Source organism: Anser anser (assembly GCF_964211835.1).
Source record: "Anser anser genome assembly, contig: SUPER_W_unloc_9, whole genome shotgun sequence".
Classification (NCBI taxonomy): Eukaryota; Metazoa; Chordata; class Aves; order Anseriformes; family Anatidae; genus Anser; species Anser anser.
The window spans coordinates 123,355-147,906 of record NW_028154223.1 but is presented as its reverse complement, the minus strand read 5'-3'; the positions used below and the strand labels follow the sequence as shown (position 1 = coordinate 147,906).

The following is a 24,552-nucleotide window of genomic DNA, read 5'->3' as shown; positions in this document are numbered from 1 at the left end:
CGGACCCATGGACTTGTATGGAACCAGGTAGATCAGCAAATCCCGCACACGTTCAGGGTCGGTTGGGAGTTTATCATTCCCACCGTCATGGTCCACTAGCTCAGGGCACCCGGGGTCCTGAAGCCCATCATCAGCATTGAAGACGGAGGCAAAGAAGGCATTAAACGTCTCCGCTTTGCCTATGTCCTTGTCTGTGAGGTGACCTTCCCCATCAAGTAGTGGACCTATGTTTTCTCTGGTCCTCCTTTTTCTGTTCACATATTTAAAAAAACACTTTTCATTGTCTCCCACAGACCTGGCCAGCTTCAACTCTAGCTGGGCTTTGGCCGCGCAAATTTTCTCCCTACAAACGCGAACAGTGTCCCTGTATTCCTTCCTCGTTGCCTGACCCTGCTTCCAGCAGCCATACATTTTCTTTTTCTGCGTAAGCTCCAGTAGAAGATCCCTGGTCAGCCAGGCTGGCCTTCTGCCCCACCTGCTTGACTTCCGATATTTTGGAATTGCCTGATTCTGTGCTTTTAGGAGGCAGTACTTAAAGACTGACCAGCACTGATGGACGCCAATGCCTTCAAAAGCAGTTTCCAAGGGGACCTTGCTGACTACTTCCCTGAGCAGCCTGAAGTCTGCTCTCCCCATATCCAGGGCTGAAGTTTTGGTGGCAGTTTTCCTCCTATCAACAAAAATTTAAACTCAGCTGCTTCATGGTCACTATGACCAAGACAGCTGCCAGTTGCCATGTCCCCCACAAAACCCTCTCTGTTCTCCAGCAACAGATCTAGGAGGGCACCTTTCCTAGTTGGCTCCCTTAGCACCTGCACCAAGAAGTCATCATCGAGGTGCTTTAGGAACCTCCTGGACCTGCTCGTGTCGGCCGTGTGGTGATCCCAGTTGACGTCTGGCAAGTTGAAGTCCCCCATAAGGACAAGGGCAGTTGATCTCGAGGCATCTCTTAGTTCCTCAAAGACTAATTTATCGGCGTCGTCATCCTGGCCGGGTGGTCTGTAATAGACTCCCACAGTGACATCCCCTTTATTTGTTCGTCCCTTAATCCTTACCCAGAGGCTCTCAACTTTGCCATCGCCAACTTCAAGTTCCACACAGTCCAGCCCATGCTTCACATACATTGCCACCCTGCCACCTTGCGTACCCTGCCTGTACCTCTTGAAGAGCCTGTAACCATCTATTGCAACACACCAGCCACAGGACTCATCCCACGAGGTTTCGCTTATGCCGATGATGTCGTAGCTGTGGGACTGGGCCAAGACTTCTAGCTCATCCATTTTATTCCTCATACTGCGTGCGTTTGTGTAGAAGCACTTCAAATGCGCCTCCCTACACGCAGCACCTTGTGGAGCCGACCGAAGGACCTCACTTGCACACAATTCCTCTGAGTCTAGCGCACGATCCCTCAGCTTATCACCGTCAGGCCTGGTTTTATCCCTTTCCCCCTTCGACTCTAGTTTAAAGCCCTATCTATCAGCCCCACTAACTCCTGGGCAAAAATCTTTTTTCCCCTCTGAGAGAGGTGCATCCCATCTGGGGCCAGCAGCCCCAGCGTCGCATAGACCTTCCCATGATCAACAAACCCGAAATTCTGCCGGTTGCACCAGTCCCGAAGCCACGTGTTAATAAGACGAGTCTGCTTGTCAACACTGATCCCTCCTATCGGAAAGACAGAGGCAAACACAACCTGTTCCCATGATCCTTTAACCAGTCGCCCCAAAGCCCTAAAGTCCCTTTTGATCGCTCCCGGGCTTCTCCTTGCTACTTCGTCATTACCAGCCTGAAAAAACAGTAGCGGGTAGTAGTCGGTGGGCCGTACCAGGCGCTTGACTTTCCTGGCAATGTCTCTTACCCGAGCCCCAGGGAGGCAACAGACTTCCCTGTGGGTTGGGTCCGGTCGGCATATTGGGCCCTCTGTCCCTTTCAGAAGGGAGTCCCCCATGAAAATAACCCTTCTTTGTTTCTTGACAGAAGATGTAGCGATGGGGTAGGTTGCCTTGCCTTAGTCACCCTCTCCAACCGGGATGGGCTTTCGTCTACATCGTTGTTTTGACTGTCATGTTCTAGAGCCTCATACCTGTTATATAAGGGTAGATGGGAAGGTGAGGTGGGCAGGGACAGGGCTCGCCTACCACCCCGAGCAGGAACCTGCTTCCATTCCCTCCCTTGGCCTAGGTCCCCTCCTACTGCCTGGCGGGATGGGGAAACTTTTGTCTTCTGTGTAGCAGGAGACACTTCTGTTGTGGTAGGCTCATGAGTCTGTCTCAGGGAGGGTAGAGTATGCTTCCACCAGTCAATTTCCCTCTCTGACTCCTTGATGCTCCTTAGCCTACTCACCTCCTCCCGAAGCTCCGCCACCAGGCTGAACAAATTCTTCAACCTGGGCACACCTCCCACAGGCATACCCACCGCTGCTGCTGTCGGACGCCAACAGAAGACTCGGGTACACCCTGCAGCAAGACCTGGACGGCCACGTGTTCCCCCGAACCTCTGTCTGGGTAGCCACATCGGTGACTGTGTCTGGAGAGGCCGCAAGAGATGCGGAGACCATGGTTTTCTGCCTCGTGGATACCATGGCCGGGCTCTTCACAAGCAGGTTACAAGCACCATTGGGAAAGACCGTTGGAGAAGAGTGGTGAGGGCGCCCTCCCTGCTTGCCCTGCCCACGCGCACTGCCACGCCACGCCCTGAGTGATGTGCCATGCCCTGTTTGCCCATCCTGGTCACTCACGCTCCCTAGGGGCTGCGTTTGTACAGCCAGGGAGGGGGTGCTGCTGGCTCCGCCCACGCCTCGTCAGCCTCCCTCACGAGGGCTGCCAGGCCCTGGTGGCTCCCTCGGCTGCCTCGATGCTGGAAAAAAAGCCCTGCCCACCTCGATCCCCCGCTTCACTGCAGAACGCGTCTGCCCTGGAGCCGATCACCTCGGCAAGTAGATAAGCCAAATGTCCTCAGCCTCTACTCATAGGACATGCCTTCCAGCCCTTTTATCAGCTTTGTTTCCCTCCTCTGGATGCATTCAAGAATCTTAATATCCTTTTTATATTGTGGAGATGAGAACTGTACACAGTATTCAAGGTAAGGCTGTACCAACACTAAATACAGAGGGAGAATCACCTCTCTTGACTGGCTGGCTAATCCCAAAACGCAGTTTGCCCTCTTGGCTGCCAGGGCACACTGCTGACTCATGTTGAGCCTACTGTTAACAAGCACCCCCCAGATCCCTTTCTGCCGAGCTGTTCTCTATCCACTCGTCTCCCAGTCTGTACCTGTGTCTAGCATTACTCCATCCCAGTTGCAGAACCCGGCATTCACCTTTTTTGATTGCTCAGTGCTGCAATATATCTAGATCCCCCTGCAAGGCCTCTCATCCCTCCAGAGAGTCAACAGCACCACCCAGTTTAGTATCATCAGGAAACCTGCAGTGGAAACCAAACACACATAGAAACATTAAGGTTGGAAAAGACCTCCAAGATCATCTGGTCCAACCATTACCCTACCACCAATATCGCTCACGAAACCATGTCCCTAAGCACCACGTCCAACCTCTCCTTGAACACCCCCAGGGACGGTGACGCCACCACCTCCCCGGGCAACCCGTTCCAATGCCTGACTACTCGTTCTGAGAAGAAATTTCTCCTGATTTCCAACCTAAATCTCCCCTGGCGCAACTTGAGGCCATTCCCTCTAGTCCTATCACTGGTTATCTGCGAGAAGAGGCAGACGCTCAGCTGTACTGGGTCTGGCTGGGATGGAGTTAACTTTCCTTGCAGCATCCCATACAGTGCTGTGCTCTGCACTTGTAGCTAGAACAGCACTGGTATCACACCAGTGTTGTGTCTGCTGCTGAGCAGTGCTGGCACCGCATCAGGACTCCCTCTAACCCCCCCCCAGAGTCAGCAGGCTGGGGGTGGGCAAAAAAGTGAGGAAGGAACATCACCAGGGCAGCTGACCTAAACCAACCAAAGGGATATTCCGTACCATACGATGTCACACTCAGCAATAAAAGGTGGAAAATGGAGGAAGAGGGGAGGGGTGGGCTCTCGTTGCGAAAACATCTGTCCTCCCAAAGACCGGCTACGTGTGTTGAGGCCCTGCTTCAAGGACATGGTCAAGCATCGCTCATTTGTGGGAAGTAGAGTGCAATTTCTTTCCTCTGCAATTCCACACAGCCTTTGCTTGTTTGTTTTCTTTTTTCCCCTTTCCCTTTTTTCCCTTTAGTTAAATTATTCAGTTAATAATATTTTTTCCTTAACAATTATCTTTCCTTTAATTAATTATCCTTATCTCAATCCATGAGTTGTTTCTTTCCTTTTCTTCTTCCCCTCCTCTTCTGAGGAGGAGGAGTGAGAGAGTGGTTGTGGTGGAGTTCAACTACCTAAAAAGGTAAAACCACCACAGTCCTTTTTGGCGCCCAACGCGGGGCTCAAAGGGTTGAGATAACAATAGAATTGATTAAAACTCTTACAACTAACACACTTCCTTGCTAGTCACCATGTTCAGTGTCCTGTTAATATTTTCCTGTTAGATCATGTCTCATGTAATCAGTGTCATGTTCTCCTTTCTCCTCCATATGCGATCAGAGAATGCGTTAAAATTTGTGTTAGTTTCTTTTTATTTCGCTGTGCTGTCAAGCACTGGCCTTGAGTTTAATCTGGCATTCAGGCTCTGCACTGTTATCATTTGGGTCTCATGGAAACTGTCTTTTAGAGACTATTCAGAATTACACTGCCTTCCTTTCCTCATCTGGAAGTCAGTTTATGAATAATATCAGGAATGGTACCTCCTTCTTTCACAGTGGGCTAATTACAACAGTTTTTGAGTACTTTGAATATCCATGTGTAACCCATATACTTCTATTGCTAACTCTGAGTAATGGGTTTCCTCTTCTCTCTAAGGTTAATCGATTCTTTAGAAAGCTTACCCAGGAATTTGCCTCGAGACAGTCGGGTGGCAAGGTGTGTGGGAGGATATAGGCAGGTACCCGTCACAGGTGTCTCCTCCAATAGTTTTGAACTTCACCCCTGAACAAGTGAAAAATCCTAAAAACCTGGTAGAATATCTGAGAGTCGTATGCCCTGACCCTGACAATGCTGGAGAATGACAGCTTGCAGCACTGTGCTGGGTCCTGGCTTACTCCTATCAAACACTATTTAACACCACCCAGCACCCTCAAGGGGGGGAGGAGGTCTCTGAATCTGATGACCAGATAACACACGCTGTGACCACCTCAGAGGACCAACTGACTATGTTATCAGTCGTCCCCATAGTCAAGTCAAAACAATGGAAATGGAAGTCAGCTCATTTAGTAAGGGAAGAAGCCTCTCCTAAGAAAGAGGGAAAACGGGAAAAGGCAGGCACCTCTAAAGCAGAGCCATCACAAAAACAGCAGGAAGAAGAGATGGTAATCATAAAGGAATCAGAAACCACTCGATCCCTATCCCTGAGTGAGTTGCGAGAAATACGAAAGGATTATGGTCGACACCCAGGTGAACACATCCTCACCTGGCTGCTTTGATGCTGGGACACTGGGGCCAATAGCCAACAATTAGAAGGCAATGAAGCCAAACAGCTGGGATCCCTCTCTAGAGAAAGGGTCATTGACAAAGTAATTGGGAGAGGGACACAGGTTCTCAGCCTCTGGAGGCGACTCCTGGCAGCTGTGAAAGAAAGGTATCCCCATAAGGAAGATATTGTATATCAAGTAGGCAAGTGGGCCACCATGGATAAAGGTCTCCAGCATCTACGGGAATTAGCTGTGCTGGAGATGATTTATAGTGATTTGGACAATGCCCAGACACCTCAAGATCCCGATGAAGTCCAGTGCATAACATCCATGTGGCGTAAATTTGTGCGGAATGCACCATCATCACATGCCAGTACACTGGCAGGAATTCATTGGGATGAGGGGATGGGACCAACAGTGTATGCTGTATCCTGCCAGCTTCAAAAATATGAAGACAACCTCTCTGCTCTGCTACAGGCCTGTGTCTCAGCTGTGGAGAAACTGTCCGAAAGACTTGACCACCTCGTAGAACGAGCATATCCCTCCTCATCCAGATGGAGTGATATTTCAGCCACTAAGAATCAGTATTTTCCTGCTCGAGAGAGAGAGTATCCAAGACGCACACCACGTGGCACCTTGTGGTTTTATCTGCGTGACCACGGGGAAGATATAAGGAAATGGGATGGTGTACCTACTTCAACCCTAGATGCTCGTGTACGTGAACTGAAAGGAAATACAGCAGCAAGAAGAGGGGCTCCTAAGAAAAATGCTGCTCCAGTTTCTGTTGGGCAGTTCCCCAGAGGCAGTAGAAGGGCTGATGTTATTCTTGACCCTGATGAAGGGACCTCTGCTTCTCATTTGCAAAAATTAAGTGGCAGATACTCCAACCAGGACTAGAGGGGCCCTGCCTCTGGCCAGGTAGAGGAGAGGGATAACCGAATTTATTGGACTGTGTGGATCCGATGGCCTGGCATCGGAACCACAAGAATACAAAGCTTTAGTGGACGCTGGCGCACAATGTACCTTAATGCCATCAGGCTACCAAGGGACAGAACCCATCTGTATCTCTGGAGTGACAGGGGGATCTCAGCAATTAACTGTATTGGAAGCTGAAGTGAGTCTAACTGGGAATGAGTGGCAAAAGCATCCCATTGTGACTGGCCCCGAGGCTCCATGCATCCTTGGCATAGACTACCTCAAGAGAGGGTACTTCAAGGATCCAAAAGGGTACCGGTGGGCTTTTGGCATAGCTGCTTTGAGCACAGAGAAGATTAGGCAGCTGTCTACCCTGCCGGGCCTTTCAGAAGACCCTTCGTTGTAGGATTGCTGAAGGTTGAAGAACAGCAGGTACCAATCGCTACCACAACGGTGCACCGGCGGCAATATCGCACCAACCGAGACTCCCTGATTCCCATCCATGAGTTGGTTCATCGGCTGGAGAGTCAAGGAGTGATCAGCAAGACTCGCTCACCCTTTAATAGTCCCATATGGCCAGCGCGAAAGTCTAATGGCGAGTGGAGGCTAACGGTGGACTATCGTGGCCTGAACGAAGTCACGCCACCACTGAGTGCTGCAGTACCGGACATGCTAGAACTCCAGTATGAACTGGAATCAAAGGCAGCCAAGTGGTATGCCACAATTGATATCGCTAATGCATTTTTCTCCATCCCTCTAGCAGCAGCATGCAGGCCGCAGTTTGCATTCAGTTGGAGGGGTGTCCAATACACCTGGAATCGACTGCCCCAGGGGTGGAAACACAGCCCTACTATTTGCCAGTCTGCACTGGAACAAGGGGGAGCTCCTGAACACCTGCAGTACACTGATGACATCCTCGTGTGGGGCAACACAGCAGAGGAAGTTTTTGAGAAAGGGAAGAAAGTAATCCAAATTCTCCTGAAAGCTGGTTTTGCCATTAAACAGAGTAAGGTCAAGGGACCTGCACAGGAAATCCAGTTCTTGGGGGTAAAATGGCAGGATGGACGTCGCCATATTCCGATAGATGTGATCAATAAAATAACAGCAATGTCTCCGCCAACTAGCAAAAAAGAAACGCAAGCTTTCCTAGGCCTTGTGGGATTCTGGAGAATGCATGTTCCAGGCTATAGTCAGTTTGTGAGTCATCTGTATCGAGTGACTCGAAAGAGAAACTATTTCGAGTGGGGCCCTGTCCTGGTTCCAGTTAGGACAGAGTTAATTTTCCCTCATAGTAGCTGGTAGGGTGCTATGTTTTGGATTAGGGTGAGAAGAGCGCTGATAACATGCTGATGTTTTAATTGTTGCAGAGCAGTGTTTACACCAGGCCAAGGACTTTTCGGCTTCTTGCTCTGTCCTGCCAGCGAGCAGGCTGGGGGTGCAGCAGGAGCTGGGAGGGGACAGACCCAGGACAGCTGACCCAAACTGGCCAAAGGGGTATTCCATACCATCTGACGTCATGCTAAACAATATATAGGGGTGGCTGGCTGGGGTGGGGGGGCCGGCTGCTCGGGAATAGGCTGGGCATCGGTCAGCGGGTGGTGAGCAATTGCATTGTGCATCACTTGTTTCATACACATTATTATTGTTAATACTATTACCATTATCACTATTATTATTATTATTGTTATTATTATTTTCCTGTCTTAATAAACTGTCTTTATCTCAACTCACAGGCTTCACTTTCCCGTTTCTCTCCCCCATCCCAGAGAGGGAGGGGGGAGGGTGAGCGAACGGCTGTGTGGTGTTTAGCTGCCAGCCGGGTTAAACCACAACAATGAGGAAAAATTAACTCTGTCCTAACTGGAACCAGGACACCCTCTATGTTAGGAAGTGAATAGATTGTGAAGAGCTGTGCCTGAGAAACAGCCATGACCAGGTCAAGAGCTTGTGGGTGAAAATCAAGGATCGGTCCGGTAAAAGACATCTAGTGGTTGGGGTCTGCTACAGGCCACCTGATCAGGGGGAGTCTGTTGACGAGGCCTTCTTGCTTCAGCTGCAAGAACTGTCACACTCACAAGCTCTTGTCCCGATGGGGGATTTCAACCACCTGGATATCTGCTGGGGTAGTGGCATGGCAGATTCCAGACAATCCAGGAGATCCCTGGAGTCTGTTGAGGATAACTTCCTGGTCCAGGTAATAGACGGACTGACCCGAGGTGACGCCTTACTAGACCTGGTGCTCACCAATGCGGAAGAGAGCATTAGAGAGGTTAAGATTGGAGGCTGCCTGGGCTGTAGCGACCATGCCCTGGTGGAGTTTGTGATCTTGAGGAATATGGGTCTGGCAAAAAGCAGAGTCCGAACCCTGAACTTCAGGAGAGGATGCTTCCGTCTGCTCAAGGAATTAGTGGCTGGGATCCCCCGGGAAACTGTCCTTAAGGGCATAGGAACGGAACAGAGCTGGCAGCTCTTTAAGGACACCCTTCTGAGAGTGCAAGAGCTCTCCATCCCCCAGCAGAAGAAATTGAGCAGAGGAGGTGGGTGACCGGCATGGCTGAGCAAAGACCTGCAGCTTAAACTGAGAGAAAAGAGTATTGTGAGTGAACGGCTGTGTGGTGTTTAGCTGCCAGCCGGGTTAAACCACAACACCTTGGTGCCTGCAAGGGTGTTTCTTACTCCTCTCACTCTCCCAGCTGCTGTGAGACAGCATTTTGTTTTCCTGTCTTAAATATGCTCTCACAGAGGTGCAAACAACGTCACTTATTGGCTCAGCTCTGGTCAGCAGCGGGGCCCTTACATAACATGGGGTGGCTTCTAGATTCTTCTCACAGAAGCCACCCCTATGGCCCCCTGCTACCAAAACCTTGCCACGTAAACCCACTACAGGGGCTGAGTTCTCCTAATTTGAATGTATGATTGTTGTATTTCTTGAATTTCTAGGACATACAATGTATTTGTGGGAAACCCATTGTTCAAATGGCCTGGCTCTGTTGATGTATTAATTCCTATAGCAAGGTGGGTTAGCTGGGGGTTTAATTCTTTAATGATGGTGCTTCAAACAGCTGCATGCACAATCTGTATGAAGGTACTTCTGTGCAAGGAGTTGAATAAGAAGTGTAGCTGCATGGCCACTAGTTCAATCTTAACTAGCAATTGGAGTAAAAACAGTGGTGTACTCTAAAAGTGTTGATTTTGATGAGTTGTGGTCTTATTGAGGAGGTCTGATGTAGTCTTATTTATTACTGTCCTGGTTTTGGCTGGGATAGAGTTAATTTTCTTCCTAGTAGCTGGCATAGTGCTGCGTTTTGGATTTAGGATGAGAATAATGCTGATAACATGCTGATGTTTTGGTTGTTTCAGAACAGTGCTTACACTAAGTCAAGGACTTTTCTGCTTCTCATACCACCCTGCTAGAAGGCTGGGGGTGCACGAGAAGCTAGGAGGGTACAGAACCAGGACAGCTGACCCAAACTGACCAAAGGAATACTCCATACTATATGACATCATGCTGAACAATAAAACTGGGGGGAGTTGGCTGGGGGGGCCTGTCATTGCATGGGGACAGGCATGGCATTGTTAAGTAGGTAGTGAGCAGTTGCATTGTGCATCACTAGTTTTGTGTATTCTTTTATGATTATTATTTTACATCCTAATAAACTGTCTTTATCTCAGCTCACGACCTTTTGCTTTTCCTGATTCTCTCCCCCATCCCACTGTTGTTGGGGGGGAATAAGTGAACGGCTATGTGGTGCTTAGCTGCCTGCTGGATTAAACCACAATGATTCCTTGGGTACTACTGAAATAATACTGAGTGCTTTGTTCTGAGGTGGCCCATGAGGTGTTTTTTTCAGCTCTAATAATTTCCACTGTAGATGAGACATTAGAAGGGTTGGATTTGAGAGTTACTCTTGAATCAGTCTGCTTGGCTTGTTTTGCATTTTTTCTTCAAATTTGTATTCTTCAATGCTTGAATAAGAGCAATGAAGTAGTTAAGTAAGCCTGATATACGTTCTGTAAGTATTGTCTTTGTAAAAGTGATTCTCATTTCTGCCCCAGAGTATCCCACTTCAGTTATAGTGGAGTTTTCCACATCTCATCTAAGCAGTTTTCACGAGGTTTTTAAAAAAATAATAAAGGGGTTGATCTCTTATCCTTTCATTCAATATGTATATAACTGTCTACGTGACAGTTTGGAGTATATTTTACATTTATATAAATTGAAAATTTCTGCAAATGGATGAATTCTTGATCTCTTACGTAACATGGGGCAGCTTCTGGATTCTTCTCACAGAAGCCACCCCTATGGCCTCCTGCTACCACAACCTTGCCACGTAAACCCACTACATGGTCCTCTCCACAGGCCGCAGGGGAACATCAGCTCTGGTGCCTGGAGCACCTCCTCCCTCTCCTTCACTGACCTTGGTGTCTGCAAGGCTGTTTCTCACTCCTCACTCTCCCAGCCACTTTTGTGCTGCATTTTTATTTCCCTTTTCTTAAATCTGCTCTCAGAGGTGCAAACAACATCGCTTATTGGCTCGGTTCTGGGCAGTGGTGGGTCCCTTTGGAGCTGTCTGAAACTGGCCCTTTTCTGACTGAATTCTTGTCACAGAAGCCACCCCTGCAGCCCCCCACTACCAAAACCTTGCCATGTGTTGTGGTTTAACCAGGCAGGCAGCTAAACACCACACAGCCGTTCGCTCACCCTCCCCCCTCCCTCTCTGGGATGGGGGAGAGAAACGGGAAAGTGAAGCCTGTGAGTTGAGATAAAGACAGTTTATTAAGACAGGAAAATAATAATAACAATAATAATAATAATAGTGATAATGGTAATAGTATTAACAATAATAATGTGTATGAAACAAGTGATGCACAATGCAATTGCTCACCACCCGCTGACCGATGCCCAGCCTATTCCCGAGCAGCCGGCCCCCCCACCCCGGCCAGCCACCCCTATATATTGTTTAGCATGACGTCAGATGGTATGGAATACCCCTTTGGCCAGTTTGGGTCAGCTGTCCTGGGTCTGTCCCCTCCCAGCTCCTGCTGCACCCCCAGCCTGCTCGCTGGCAGGACAGAGCGAGAAGCCGAAAAGTCCTTGGCCTGGTGTAAACACTGCTCTGCAACAATTAAAACATCAGCATGTTATCAGCGCTCTTCTCATCCTAATCCAAAACATAGCACCCTACCAGCTACTATGAGCTACTTAACTCTGTCCTAACTGGAACCAGGACAGATATCCACCCCTTATTCCATACCATTTATGTCATGCTCAGGTTACACTCTGTCCAATACATTCTAATTAATCACCATTTTCATCTATGATATATAGCAATCATGGTAGTGATGACATACATTATTATATAATAATTAACATACTACAATTCAACTCATGGGCTATTCTCACCCAGTATCAAATCCCCTTGAGGTACACACCGGACCTCCCCATTCTTTTGCATTACCCACCAAGTGCATCCAGGTCCCTGAGCAAAAGCAATTCCACGAATGGGTTTGCCTTTTCCTGAGGCAGGAGTAGCCCAGACTGTTTTACCCAGCATGTTTCTTACGTGCACTACAGGAACTTTATCCCCTTCTACAGTGCGTAACAGATTTGATTGGGCAGGTCCAGCTCGGTTGGCAGATCCCCTGGTATTGACTAACCAGGTGGCCTTTGCCAAATGTGTATCCCAATTTTTGAATGTCCCAGCACCCATTGCTTTCAGTGTAGTCTTCAACAGTCCATTGTATCGTTCAACTTTTCCAGAAGCTGGTGCATGATAGGGGATGTGATACACCCACTCAATACCATGTTCTTTGGCCCAAGTGTCTATAAGGTTGTTTCGGAAATGAGTCCCGTTGTCTGACTCAATTCTCTCTGGGGTGCCATGTCGCCATAGGACTTGCTTTTCAAGGCCCAGGATAGTGTTCCGGGCGGTGGCATGGGGCACAGGATATGTTTCCAGCCATCCGGTGGTTGCTTCCACCATTGTAAGTACGTGGCGCTTGCCGTTGCGGGTTTGAGGGAGTGTGATGTAATCAATCTGCCAGGCCTCTCCATATTTATATTTCGGCCATCGTCCTCCATACCAAAGAGGTTTTGACCGTTTGGCTTGCTTGATTGCAGCACATGTTTCACAGTCATGAATAACCTGTGCTATAGTGTCCATGGTCAGGTCCACCCCTCGATCACGAGCCCATCTGTAGGTTGCATCTCTACCTTGATGGCCTGAGGTGTCATGGGCCCATCGGGCTATAAATAATTCACCTTTATGTTGCCAGTCCAGGTCCACCTGAGCCACTTCAATCTTAGCAGCCTGATCCACCTGCTGGTTGTTTTGGTGTTCTTCAGTAGCCCGATTCTTGGGCACATGAGCATCTACATGGCGTACCTTTACAACCAGGTTCTCTACCCGGGCAGCAATATCTTGCCACAATGCCGCAGCCCAGATGGGCTTGCCCCTGCGCTGCCAGTTGTTCTGCTTCCATTGCTGTAACCACCCCCACAGGGCATTTGCTACCATCCATGAATCAGTATAGAGATAGAGAACTGGCCACTTTTCTCGTTCAGCAATATCTAAAGCCAGCTGAATGGCTTTCACTTCTGCAAACTGACTCGATTCACCTTCTCCCTCAGCAGCTTCTGCAACTCGTCGTGTAGGACTCCATACAGCAGCTTTCCATCTCCGATGCTTTCCCACAATACGACAGGACCCGTCAGTGAACAAGGCATATTTCTTCTCATTTTCCGGTAGCTTGTTGTACAGGGGGGCTTCTTCAGCACGGACCACCTCCTCCTCTGATGATATCCCAAAGTATTTGCCTTCTGGCCAGTCCATAATCACCTCCAAGATTCCTGGGCGACTGGGGTTTCCTATTTGAGCCCGCTGAGTAATCAGTGCAACCCACTTGCTCCATGTAGCATCAGTTGCATGATGCGTAGAGGGGACCCTTCCTTTGAACATCCAGCCTAGTACCGGCAGTCGGGGTGCCAGGAGGAGCTGCGCTTCAGTACCGACCACTTCCGAAGCAGATCGAACTCCTTCATATGCTGCCAATATCTCCTTTTCAGTTGGAGTATAGCGGGCTTCAGATCCTCTGTATCCCCGACTCCAAAACCCCAGGGGTCGACCTCGAGTTTCCCCAGGTTCTTTCTGCCAGAGGCTCCAGGTGGGACCATTCTCCCCGGCTGCGGTGTAGAGCACATTCTTTACATCTGGTCCTGTTCGGACTGGCCCGAGGGCTACTGCATGAACTATTTCCTGCTTAATTTGTTCAAAGGCTTGTCGTTGCTCAGGGCCCCATTCAAAAGCATTCTTCTTACGGGTTACTTGGTAGAGCGGGTTTACAATCAGACTGTAATTTGGAATATGCATTCTCCAAAACCCCACGACACCTAGGAAAGTTTGTGTTTCTTTTTTGCTAGTTGGTGGAGACATAGCTGTTATCTTGTTGATCACATCCATTGGGATTTGACGACGTCTATCTTGCCATTTAATTCCTAAAAACTGGATCTCTCGTGCAGGTCCTTTAACTTTATTCTGTTTTATGGCAAAACCGGCCTTCAGAAGGATTTGGACTATTTTCTTCCCTTTCTCGAAAACTTCTTCTGCAGTGTCACCCCACACAATGATGTCATCGATGTACTGCAGGTGTTCAGGAGCTTCCCCCTGCTCCAGCGCAGACTGGATCAGTCCATGGCAAATGGTAGGGCTGTGTTTCCACCCCTGGGGCAGCCGATTCCAAGTATATTGGACTCCCCTCCAAGTGAAAGCAAACTGTGGCCTGCACTGTGCTGCTAGAGGGATGGAGAAAAATGCATTAGCGATATCAATTGTGGCATACCACTTGGCTGCCTTTGATTCCAGTTCATACTGGAGTTCTAGCATGTCCGGCACTGCAGCACTCAGTGGTGGCGTGACTTCGTTCAGGCCACGATAGTCCACTGTTAGTCTCCACTCACCATTAGACTTTCGCACTGGCCATATGGGACTATTAAAAGGTGAATGAGTCTTGCTGATCACTCCTTGGCTCTCCAGTTGACGAATTAGCTTATGGATGGGACTCAGGGAGTCTCGGTTGGTGCGATATTGCCGCCGGTGCACAGTTGTGGTAGCGATCGGCACTTGCTGTTCTTCAACCCTCAGCAACCCCACAACAGAAGGATCCTCTGAGAGACCAGGCAAGGTAGACAACTGTTTAATGTCCTCTGTCTCCAAAGCAGCTATGCCAAAAGCCCAGCGGAACCCTTTTGGGTCCTTGAAATATCCTCTTCTAAGATAGTCTATGCCAAGGATGCACGGAGCATCTGGGCCAGTCACAATACGGTGCTTTTGCCACTCATTACCGGTTAGACTCACTTCAGCCTCCAATACAGTTAACTGCTGGGATCCCCCCGTCACACCATAAATACAGATGGGCTCTGGCCCTTTATAGCTTGATGGCATTAGAGTACATTGTGCACCGGTGTCTACCAAAGCCTTATACTTCTGTGCGTCTGACGTGCCAGGCCATCGAATCCACACAGTCCAATAAACTCGATTGTCCCTTTCCTCCCCCTGGCTGGAGGCAGGGCCCCTCTAGTCCTGGTCAGAATCTTCATTTCTGTGTTTAAAGGACTGCCTGCTGGAAGTTGGAGCAGCAAACCTTTCAGAGAACTCCTTTTTCCCAATTGTTTTCCTTTGCAATTCACGTACCCGTGCCTCTAGGGTCGCAGTAGATTTTCCATCCCATTTTCTCATGTCCTCTCCATGGTCACGTAGGTAAAACCACAGGGTGGCGCGGTGTGTGTGCCCACCATATTGTCTTCCTTGCATAGATGAACGTTTACCCCTAATAGCTGAGACACTGGTTTGTACAGGTGGGGAGGAAAATAATCTCTCTTCAAGTTGGTGGATCTTTTCAGAAAGTTTCTCCAAGGTATTCTCTTTTAGCTGGTGGACACTGGTTCGTTCAGGTGAAGGGGAAGATAATCTTTCTTCAAGTTGGTGGATCTTTTCAGAAAGTTTCTCTAAAGCATTCTCTTTTAGCTGGTGGACACTGGTTCGTTCAGGTGGAGGGGAAGATAAATTCTCTTTAAGTTGGTGGACCTCTTCAGAGAGTTTCTCCACAGCTGAGACACAGGCCTTTAGGGAAGAGGAGAGATTTCCTTCGTACTGCCGGAGTATTTTAGTCACTTCATTCACTGGGGGATTCTCCTCCATTTTCCAGGCTAGTATTGCCAATGAGCTGGCATATGATGATGGGGCACTCTGTACAAACTTCCGCCACATGGGTAGTGTACACCGGACTGCATCTGGATCTGCGGATGTTTGTGCGTCGTCTAGGTCCTTATAAATTACTTCCCGTACGGCCAATTCCCTCAGGTACTGAATTCCCTTCTCCATGGTGGTCCATTTGCTTGGTAAACATACAAGTTCTTCCTTGAAGGGATACCTTTCCTTCACAGCTGACAGGAGACGCCTCCAGAGGCTGCGAGATTGTGCTCCATCTCCAATTGCTTTGTCAATGCATGCGTCCCTAGCAAGGGATCCCAGCCGCCTGGCTTCCTTGCCCTCCAATTCCACATAATTGGCTCCCGTGTCCCAGCACCGGAGCAGCCAGGTGATAAGCTGCTCGCCTATACAGCGACCAAAATCTTTTCGCACATCTCGTAGCTCACGCTGGTATAGAGTCCGGGTAATTACTGTTGATTTTTCGACATCCTCATCCTCATCTTCAGTCTTCTGCACCTTTGATGGCCGGTGTAGAGTCCGGGTAGTTACTGTTGATTTTCCGACATCCTCATCCTCATCTTCAGTCTCCTGCACCTTTGATGGCTGGTATGGAGTCCGGGTAGTTACTGTTGATTTTTCGCCATCCTCATCCTCATCTTCAGTCTCCTGCACCTTTGATGGCCCAGCCTCGTCTTCACTACGCCCAGACTTAGCAGAAGACTGTCTGCGTTTTAAACGACCTGAGCCTCTATACCATTTTTTCACCTTGTCTACAGGGGCAACTTGCACTGCTACAGCTCGTTTCTCTGACCCAGACACAGGGTCTGCCACAGGGGTTGGAATACCCTCTGCGGGGTCAACTTGCACTGCTACAGCTCGTTTCTCTGACCCAGACACAGGGTCTGCCACAGGGGTTGGAATACCCTCTGCGGGGTCAACTTGCACTGCTACAGCTCGTTTCTCTGACCCAGACACAGGAGTGGGAGCAGCTGCACGAGCTGGGGCAGCTGCAGGAGCTGGAGCGGCTGCAGGGGCTGGAGCTGGAGCGGCTGCAGGAGCTGCAGCTGGAGCGGCTGCAGGAGCCGGAACGGCTGCAGGAGCTGGAGCTGGAGCGGCTGCAGGTGCTGGAGCTGGAGCGGCTGCAGGAGCCGGAACGGCTGCAGGAGCTGGAGCTGCAGCGGCTGCAGGAGCTGGAGCCGGAACGGCTGCAGGAGCCGGAACGGCTGCAGGAGCTGGAGCTGGAGTAGCTGCAGGAGCTGGAGCTGGAGCGGCTGCAGGAGCTGGAGCTGGAGCGGCTGCAGGAGCCGGAACGGCTGCAGGAGCTGGAGCGGCTGCAGGAGCTGGAGCTGGAGCGGCTGCAGGAGCTGGAACTGGAGCGGCTGCAGGAGCTGGAGCGGCTGCAGGAGCTGGAACTGGAACGGCTGCAGGAGCTGGAGCTGGAGTGGCTGCAGGAGCTGGAGCTGGAGCGGCTGCAGGAGCTGGAGCTGGAGTAGCTGCAGGAGCTGGAGCTGGAGCGGCTGCAGGAGCTGGAGCTGGAGTGCCTGCAGGAGCTGGAGCTGGAGCGGCTGCAGGAGCTGGAGCTGGAGCGGCTGCAGGAGCTGGAGCGGCTGCAGGAGCTGGAGCTGGAGCGGCTGCAGGAGCTGGAACTGGAGCGGCTGCAGGAGCTGCAGCTGGAGTGGCTGCAGGAGCTGGAGCTGGAACGGCTGCAGGAGCTGGAGCTAGGTTGCTAGTAGCATCAATTGCAGCTCGATAGGCACAAGCCAGACCCCAGCACGCTACAGTGATTTGTGTCACTTTGGAACTGCCAGAGTCATGACACCTTTTTTTCAAGCATTCTGCCAGCTTTTTAGGATTTTGCAGTTGTTCAGGGGTGAATGTCCAAAACACTGGAGGTGACCACTGCTCTAGAAACCTGCCCATATCCTCCCACACTCCCTGCCACTCGCAACTATCCCGCCTCAAGACAGATCTCCGGATGAGATTCCTAAGTAGTTGTTTAACCCTCCACAAAATCTGAAGCGCATTCAGGAGACATAACAACAAGAGCAAGCTGGTCTGAGTATCCCAAGGATATTCAACATCTCGGAGAACCACCGTAACTAACTCGGGGGATAAGAGGGTGGTGGTGAAGGAGAAAGGGAGAGTGAACAGGTAGGGAAACATGTCTTCCCCTGTCCCCTTCACAGATTGGCTCCCTAACGAAAAAAGGCAATAGGTGTAATTGCTAATAGTTTCCGAGATATGGGTTCCAAAGTATAGAGTCGACGTCAGTGCTGAGTACAAATACCAGGTTAAAGTCGTGACCAGATATCTCATCATTTCATAAGCCATTGCTACACCGCACAGTACCATAACAATCTTAAACCAGGGCCCGGAAAGGATAAACAGTGCAACAGGGAGCACATACAGAAAGTAACGCACCATAAAACTCAATTTGGAATACAGGTACAGCAGACTGGAGATTAAGGCAATCAACATCGTGACTAGCAACTATTAAGCAGGTCCAATACTTATACCAATTTTAGTTTAACACACTCTGGTCAGATTTGTCGATATCTCAACCCTTCGGGCCTCACGTTGGGCGCCAAAAGGACTGTTGTGGTTTAACCCGGCTTGCAGCTAAACACCACACAGCCGTTCGCTCACCCTCCCCCCTCCCTCTCTGGGATGGGGGAGAGAAACGGGAAAGTGAAGCCTGTGAGTTGAGATAAAGACAGTTTATTAAGACAGGAAAATAATAATAACAATAATAATAATAATAGTGATAATGGTAATAGTATTAACAATAATAATGTGTATGAAACAAGTGATGCACAATGCAATTGCTCACCACCCGCTGACCAATGCCCAGCCTATTCCCGAGCAGCCGGCCCCCCCACCCCGGCCAGCCACCCCTATATATTGTTTAGCATGACGTCAGATGGTATGGAATACCCCTTTGGCCAGTTTGGGTCAGCTGTCCTGGGTCTGTCCCCTCCCAGCTCCTGCTGCACCCCCAGCCTGCTCGCTGGCAGGACAGAGCAAGAAGCCGAAAAGTCCTTGGCCTGGTGTAAACACTGCTCTGCAACAATTAAAACATCAGCATGTTATCAGCGCTCTTCTCATCCTAATCCAAAACATAGCACCCTACCAGCTACTATGAGCTACTTAACTCTGTCCTAACTGGAACCAGGACACCATGTAAAACCACTACAGTCATGGAGTTATCAGATGCCAAAGCCATCTCACGTTGGGTCACTGCTGCACTTGCACTGCTTCTTGTGAGGCTCATCCTCTGGTTCAAGTGGTTCCTGCTATAGGACTTCTTCTAACATGCAACTCAAATCATGGGTTACAACAGTTTAAGCAGTTTGTTTAACAGCCTATGAGCACTTACAAAACTCCTAGAACACTCGATATTCTTCATACCCATATTCTACATGGATGTGATTATTTTAATAATTGTTCCAAGTACAGTATGGAAGGAAATTTTCCATCCCACACTTGCAGTGAGTGCTCTGAACTTTAATATTTGGTGAGCCATTTGTGAAGTTTTCATAAGAAAAAATAAAAGACCAGACATCTCATATGTGTATGTATACTTCAAACAATTTTTTTAACGTTTCTAGTATAGTACTAACTTCAGACGTCTTTATCTTTGGAACATAGAGCAATCAGTACTATACCACACTTGATTTTAGTCAAAAGGCTCAGAAGTGATCGTTTATGCTCAAAACTAGATTACGTAAATCCTTCATCTTAGCACCAAAAGCACAATGAACTGAAGGGATGAAATACATGGACTCCTGATGGCTCTTGAACAGAAGGCCTTTATTGCCCTTTTTTCTCCACTACATATACTTTCCCTGTAACCCCATGCGCTGTCCACGCGCCCGAATCGGTCATACAATTGGTTAGAGACCCTCAGACACATCTCAAGCTAGACAGCAATTGGCCACTGCAAAAAGCTCATCTTTAACATTGTAGCCAAGTTAATTTATCTCGACCTTGCTCAAGTTTTTGTTTCTACCGCTTATTTCTTCATTATCTCTAATTCAGGGATGTGTGACAGCGCAAAGCCACCTGCGAATTCCTTTCCCACAATTCCACCTTTTTTATTTTCAACCAATGAAACGCTTTCTGTAGATTTTTCTAAGCACCGTAGACATTGCAATAAGCAAGCAAGAGAGTGAAAATCACAAGCAAAATTACGATTGTAAAGTAGCGTGCCTACTAGAATCTACATCAGTCAACAAGCCACTAAGCGCTAGGGATGTTGCTTCGCAGCAATGCTGCTTCTCACTCGCACAGCACAGTGCACAATCAAAGAGGCCTCTTGCACTTCTCATTCATACCACAAGAAAATATCACTTAAAATAATTTGTCCGCGGCTTCAGGAGGTCCTTGTCTACTCCTGTGGTGAGCGGCTGAGAGTGGAGACCCCTCCGAGGAAAATGCTTGGGGTGCACCTAGGGGCATCCGCTCCATAGTCAATCCCACAGCCGAGCAGAGCGGCTCCTGGCGCAAGGAATGATGCTATTATAGTTTTGTATAATTACACCAAAGAGATGCGTTGCAATAAGGAGCAAGTGTGGCGTTGACCATTTATTTCATGGTTTGGTTTTTGCCCATGTAATTGAACCTTACACATGCAGTTGCTGTTACACATCCCAGGATATCTAATTCCTGTGGGTCTAGGGGTGCTTGTGGTAAGTAGACAGTCCAGTCTTTGTTATCTGCCAGGATCCCCACCAAACATGTCGCGAATGGGTCGTTAGCACTAGCCAGGGACAGGCACATCGCTTCTTGTCCTGTCATGTTGGCAAGGGTGACCCAGATATTGCGGCGTGCTTGGATGGAGACCCAGGGCTGGCAATAACTGATGACAGCGGCGATTGTGAGGAGGAGGACAACCATGGCCTTATTCACCTTGCTGGTACCCATCTTGGTCCGTGACCTGTGGAGACACAAGCATACCCTCGACCCCAAGTTATTAGAGGATGGGGTCCCTCCCAAAGACCCATGTTTAAATTTTTTACCACTACTAAGGCCTGCTCTGACTGTGGCACCCGTGACAGCGCGAAATTCATATTTTTGTAATGTTTTACTATGGGCAGTACGTCTTCGTGAGGAAAGGGTAATGATAGGTGATTCATTACGTAAAGTGCCTTTCCCAACCTGTTCTGTGGTGTTTCCTGGGTGTCTCCCCCTTTTTGTTTATTTGGCAGTGTTTTCAAGGTGCGATGTGTGCGCTCAACAATGGCTTGACCCGTGGGGGAATGAGGAATGCCTGTGATGTGTCGGATACCCCAAGTTTGAAAAAAGGTTTGAAGGGAGTGACTACCATAGGCAGAGCCACTGTCGTGTTTTATTTCTTTTGGGATGCCTAGCGCTGCGAAAGCGACACGGAAGTGAGCCTGGACATGGTGGCTAGTTTCACCTGCCGCGGCTGTCGCCCAAATGGCATGAGAGAAGTATCTACCGATACGTGAACATATTTCAAGCGACCAAATTCTGGAATATGCGTTACGTCGGTCTGCCATAACTGTAAAGACCATAGACCTCTATGGTTTACCATTAAAGACGGGGTCGAAACATGTTGTCGACAGTCAGGACATGTTTGGACAATCAATTTGGCGTCAGTGATCGATATAGCGAATTGTTTCGCCAAGACTTTGGCGGATTGATGGAAAAAAGCACGGGATAACCGTGCTTGCTCCAGCACCTTAGGCACCGGGACAGTCAGGGTCATATTAGTTAGCTGGTCAGCACATGCGTTACCCTCTGCAAAAATACCAGGTAACATGGCGTGGCTCCGCATGTGAATAATACAATATGGGTGCGCTCGCTGCTCCACCAAAAATAACAGCTCCTTACATTTTAGAAACAAGTTTTCCTTTGGGATATGTCTCAAATGTGCCCTCTCAATGCGCTGAGCGACACCTACAGCATATTGTGAGTCTGATACAATATTCAAAGGTACTGTTGGCCAGCGCTTAAAAGCCATTATAATAGCATGTAATTCAACTATCTGTGGGGAACCTTGGATCCGCTCAATCTGGTGTTGCCACTTTCCACCTTCTTCCCAAGTTACTACAGCTTTGCCTGTTTTTCCGGACCCATCTGTAAAGACCGTCCGCCCATTCACTGGTTGCCGTTGGCACAACGGCCACTCTTCAATTTTTATATTGTTATAAAAGGAGAACATTTTATGAGGTGGATGGTGGGTATCAACCTGTCCATCGAATCTCGTCAATGCTATTTGGAGCTCTAAACTATTCTGCAAGCACCAGGTGAAATAGTCTTTTACTACAGGAATTATAATCAGATTGGGCTCTTCTCCCGCTAATTCACCTATTCTCTCACGTCCTTTCTTTATTAGGACAGCAAACATTTCCACTTGCGTTGCAATAGTTTTTGAGGGTTGATGGGGTAAAAAGACCCATTCCAGGACCATTAAGGGGTCCTTAAGGGAGGGGTCCCACTGCCCAATAATAGCCACTGGTTGTTGTCCTTGATTACAAATATATAATTGAAGGGGGAGGTTCTCACTACGGTGATGGCATTGCTGTGCCAACGAGATTCTTTCTTTCGTTAACCATTTGCAATGCTTTATGAGCCTCCTCAGTCCATCGCCTTGGGGCATTAATATCAGTGTCTCCCTTTAACAACTCAAAGAGAGGTGCCAATATCGAATTGTCTATCCCATATTGTAGTCTAATCCAGTTTATATTGCCTAGTAATTTCTGTACATTGTTCAGTGTTTTAACATCTGCATTAATGGATATCTGCTGTGGTTGAATGGTTTGCTGTAAAATCTTCCACCCCAGATACTTCCAAGGTGCTTGGGTCTGCACCTTTTCAGGTGCAATTTGGAGTCCTGCTGTCTGTAACGCTTGTTTTAAGGCAGGCAGTGCCTCTTGGACCTTATGACCAGATGGTCCAGCTAGTAGGATATCGTCCATGTAGTGGTATATGTATATCTCCGGGAAGCATTGGCGTACTGGTTGGATAGCTTTCGCAACATAGGTTTGGCACATGGTTGGGGAGTTTTTCATGCCTTGTGGTAGTACGGTCCAATGATATCGGTCCATAGGCTCCTTCCTATTGATCTTTGGTACCGAGAAGGCAAAAACAAGGAGCGTCGTCAGGATGCAAAGGAATTGTGAAAAAACAGTCTTTCAAGTCCATAACAACGATGTCCCAATTACGGGGTATCATTGTAGGTGAGGGTAATCCTGGCTGCAAGGAGCCCATGTCCTCGATCACTGCGTCGATTCGTCGCAAATCATGCAGTAATCTCCATTTCCCGCTCTTCTTCTTGATGACAAACACTGGCGAATTCCATGGGCTGGTTGTCAGAACAATATATCCTTGTTGGAGTTGTTCTTGAACCAACTCCTGCAGCGCTGCGACCTTATCTCTTGTGAGCGGCCATTGATCCACCCATACCGGTGATTCCCTTTTCCATGTGAGACGGAGTGTCGGTTGCTCATCAATGGCCGCTACTGAAAATTTTCAGGGGAGGAGATGGTGAATTTATATTGTCCCATGACATCTCGCCCCATCAGGCTGATGGGGATGTTAGCAATGTAAGGGCGTACTGTGCACATAGTACCTTCTTGGGTTTTTATAGTAAGCATCGTGGCACTCTGAAAGGTGTTTGGCATTCCTCCCACTCCAACCAATCCGCCTGAGGGAGTTGTCATGGGCCAAGCAGAGGTCCAGTCTTTAATGGCAATGACGGTAACATCCGCTCCAGAGTCCACCAGCATCTTGCATTGACTGGAGGGTGGGTGCTCAGAGTTATTCCAAAGGGTAACAGTAAGCGTTGGCTGATGCTGGGCTATGTCGGCGGCCCAAAACGCCTCGGGGAACCCGGTTGACACGAATCCTGCCGCTCCCCTGATAGCGTCCACAGCCTTTGGTACTACTGCTTGGAAAAGAATCAATTGAGCAATTCTAGTTCCCTTTGGTATTGACAATGGTGGAGACGGTGTCCAAGCCATAGCTTGGATTTGTCCATTATAGTCGGCATCTATTATCCCCGGCAAAACAAACAATTCGGTCAAAGTTGTACTTGATCGTCCTAGCAGCAATGCACTACAGTCACTCCCAATTGGTCCTTTGACGTTCAATGGAATTTTATGAACGTGAGTACCCCACAAGGTGGCGTCTGTTACTGTGGAGGCATCCACTCCGGCACTCCCTCTGGTTCTGGCTGAGAGGGTGTCCACGGTGGTAACCGTGGCAGCGGGGCTGCAGGTGGCGCTGGACCATGCGTCAGCATTACATTTGGAGCCCTCCCTTGTGGGAGGTTCCTCCTTTGACCGGGATGCGGGGGTGCTTGTGTCGTCGCGCGGCCCCGCCCCGCGCTCCTCTTCCTGTTTCCCTGCCGCGGCGGCAAAGGCTGCCCTTCCGCGTTGTATTTAGAGCGGCATTGGCTCGCCCCGTGGCGTCCTTTCCCACATCTGGGACATAAAGTGGGCGGAACTGCCGGCGAGTTGCCCCCTTGCCCACGCTGGGGGCATGCGAAGACTAGGTGGCTCGGGTCTCCACACCGATAGCATTTTTTCTTACCCTGTGGGTCCTGACTGAAGGTTAGTGCTGTTGCAAAAGCGGACGCCAGCGATTTGGTATGATGTTCGATAGAACCCACTCGGTTACACGCCTCTATCATCTGCACTATTGTTGCATTCATGGGCAGAGCCTGTAACACCTTTTTACAATCGGTATTTGCGTTTTCCACCGCTAGCCTTTGTAGCAAGGCGTCTCTTGCTTCCCGATTGTCAATCTGCTTATCTAGTGCACCGCGAAGCCGATCTATAAACTGCATGTATGGTTCAGACACCCCTTGCTGGACCTTTGTAAAGGGCTGCGCAGGCTTTCCGGTCTCTGGAATTCTTAACATTGCCTGGAGGGCTAGGGTCGCAGTCAGATGGA

General features: G+C 49.1%; 1 protein-coding gene and 1 long non-coding RNA gene across 2 annotated transcripts in view; both read right to left on the bottom strand.

Moving 5' to 3' along the window:
* The window catches only part of LOC310888970, a 306,398-nt gene that overhangs the window by 158,561 nt on the left and 123,285 nt on the right, over window positions 1-24,552 (bottom strand). The window lies entirely within an intron of this gene.
* LOC310888972 (uncharacterized protein) lies at window positions 11,166-18,490 on the bottom strand. The gene is made up of 2 exons (XM_083852684.1): window positions 18,461-18,490; window positions 11,166-15,540 (listed from the first exon to the last, which is right to left on the bottom strand). The coding sequence occupies exon 2, from the start codon at window positions 14,860-14,862 to the stop codon at window positions 11,809-11,811; it is 3,054 nt and encodes a 1,017-aa protein (XP_083708810.1). The 5' UTR covers window positions 14,863-15,540; window positions 18,461-18,490; the 3' UTR covers window positions 11,166-11,808.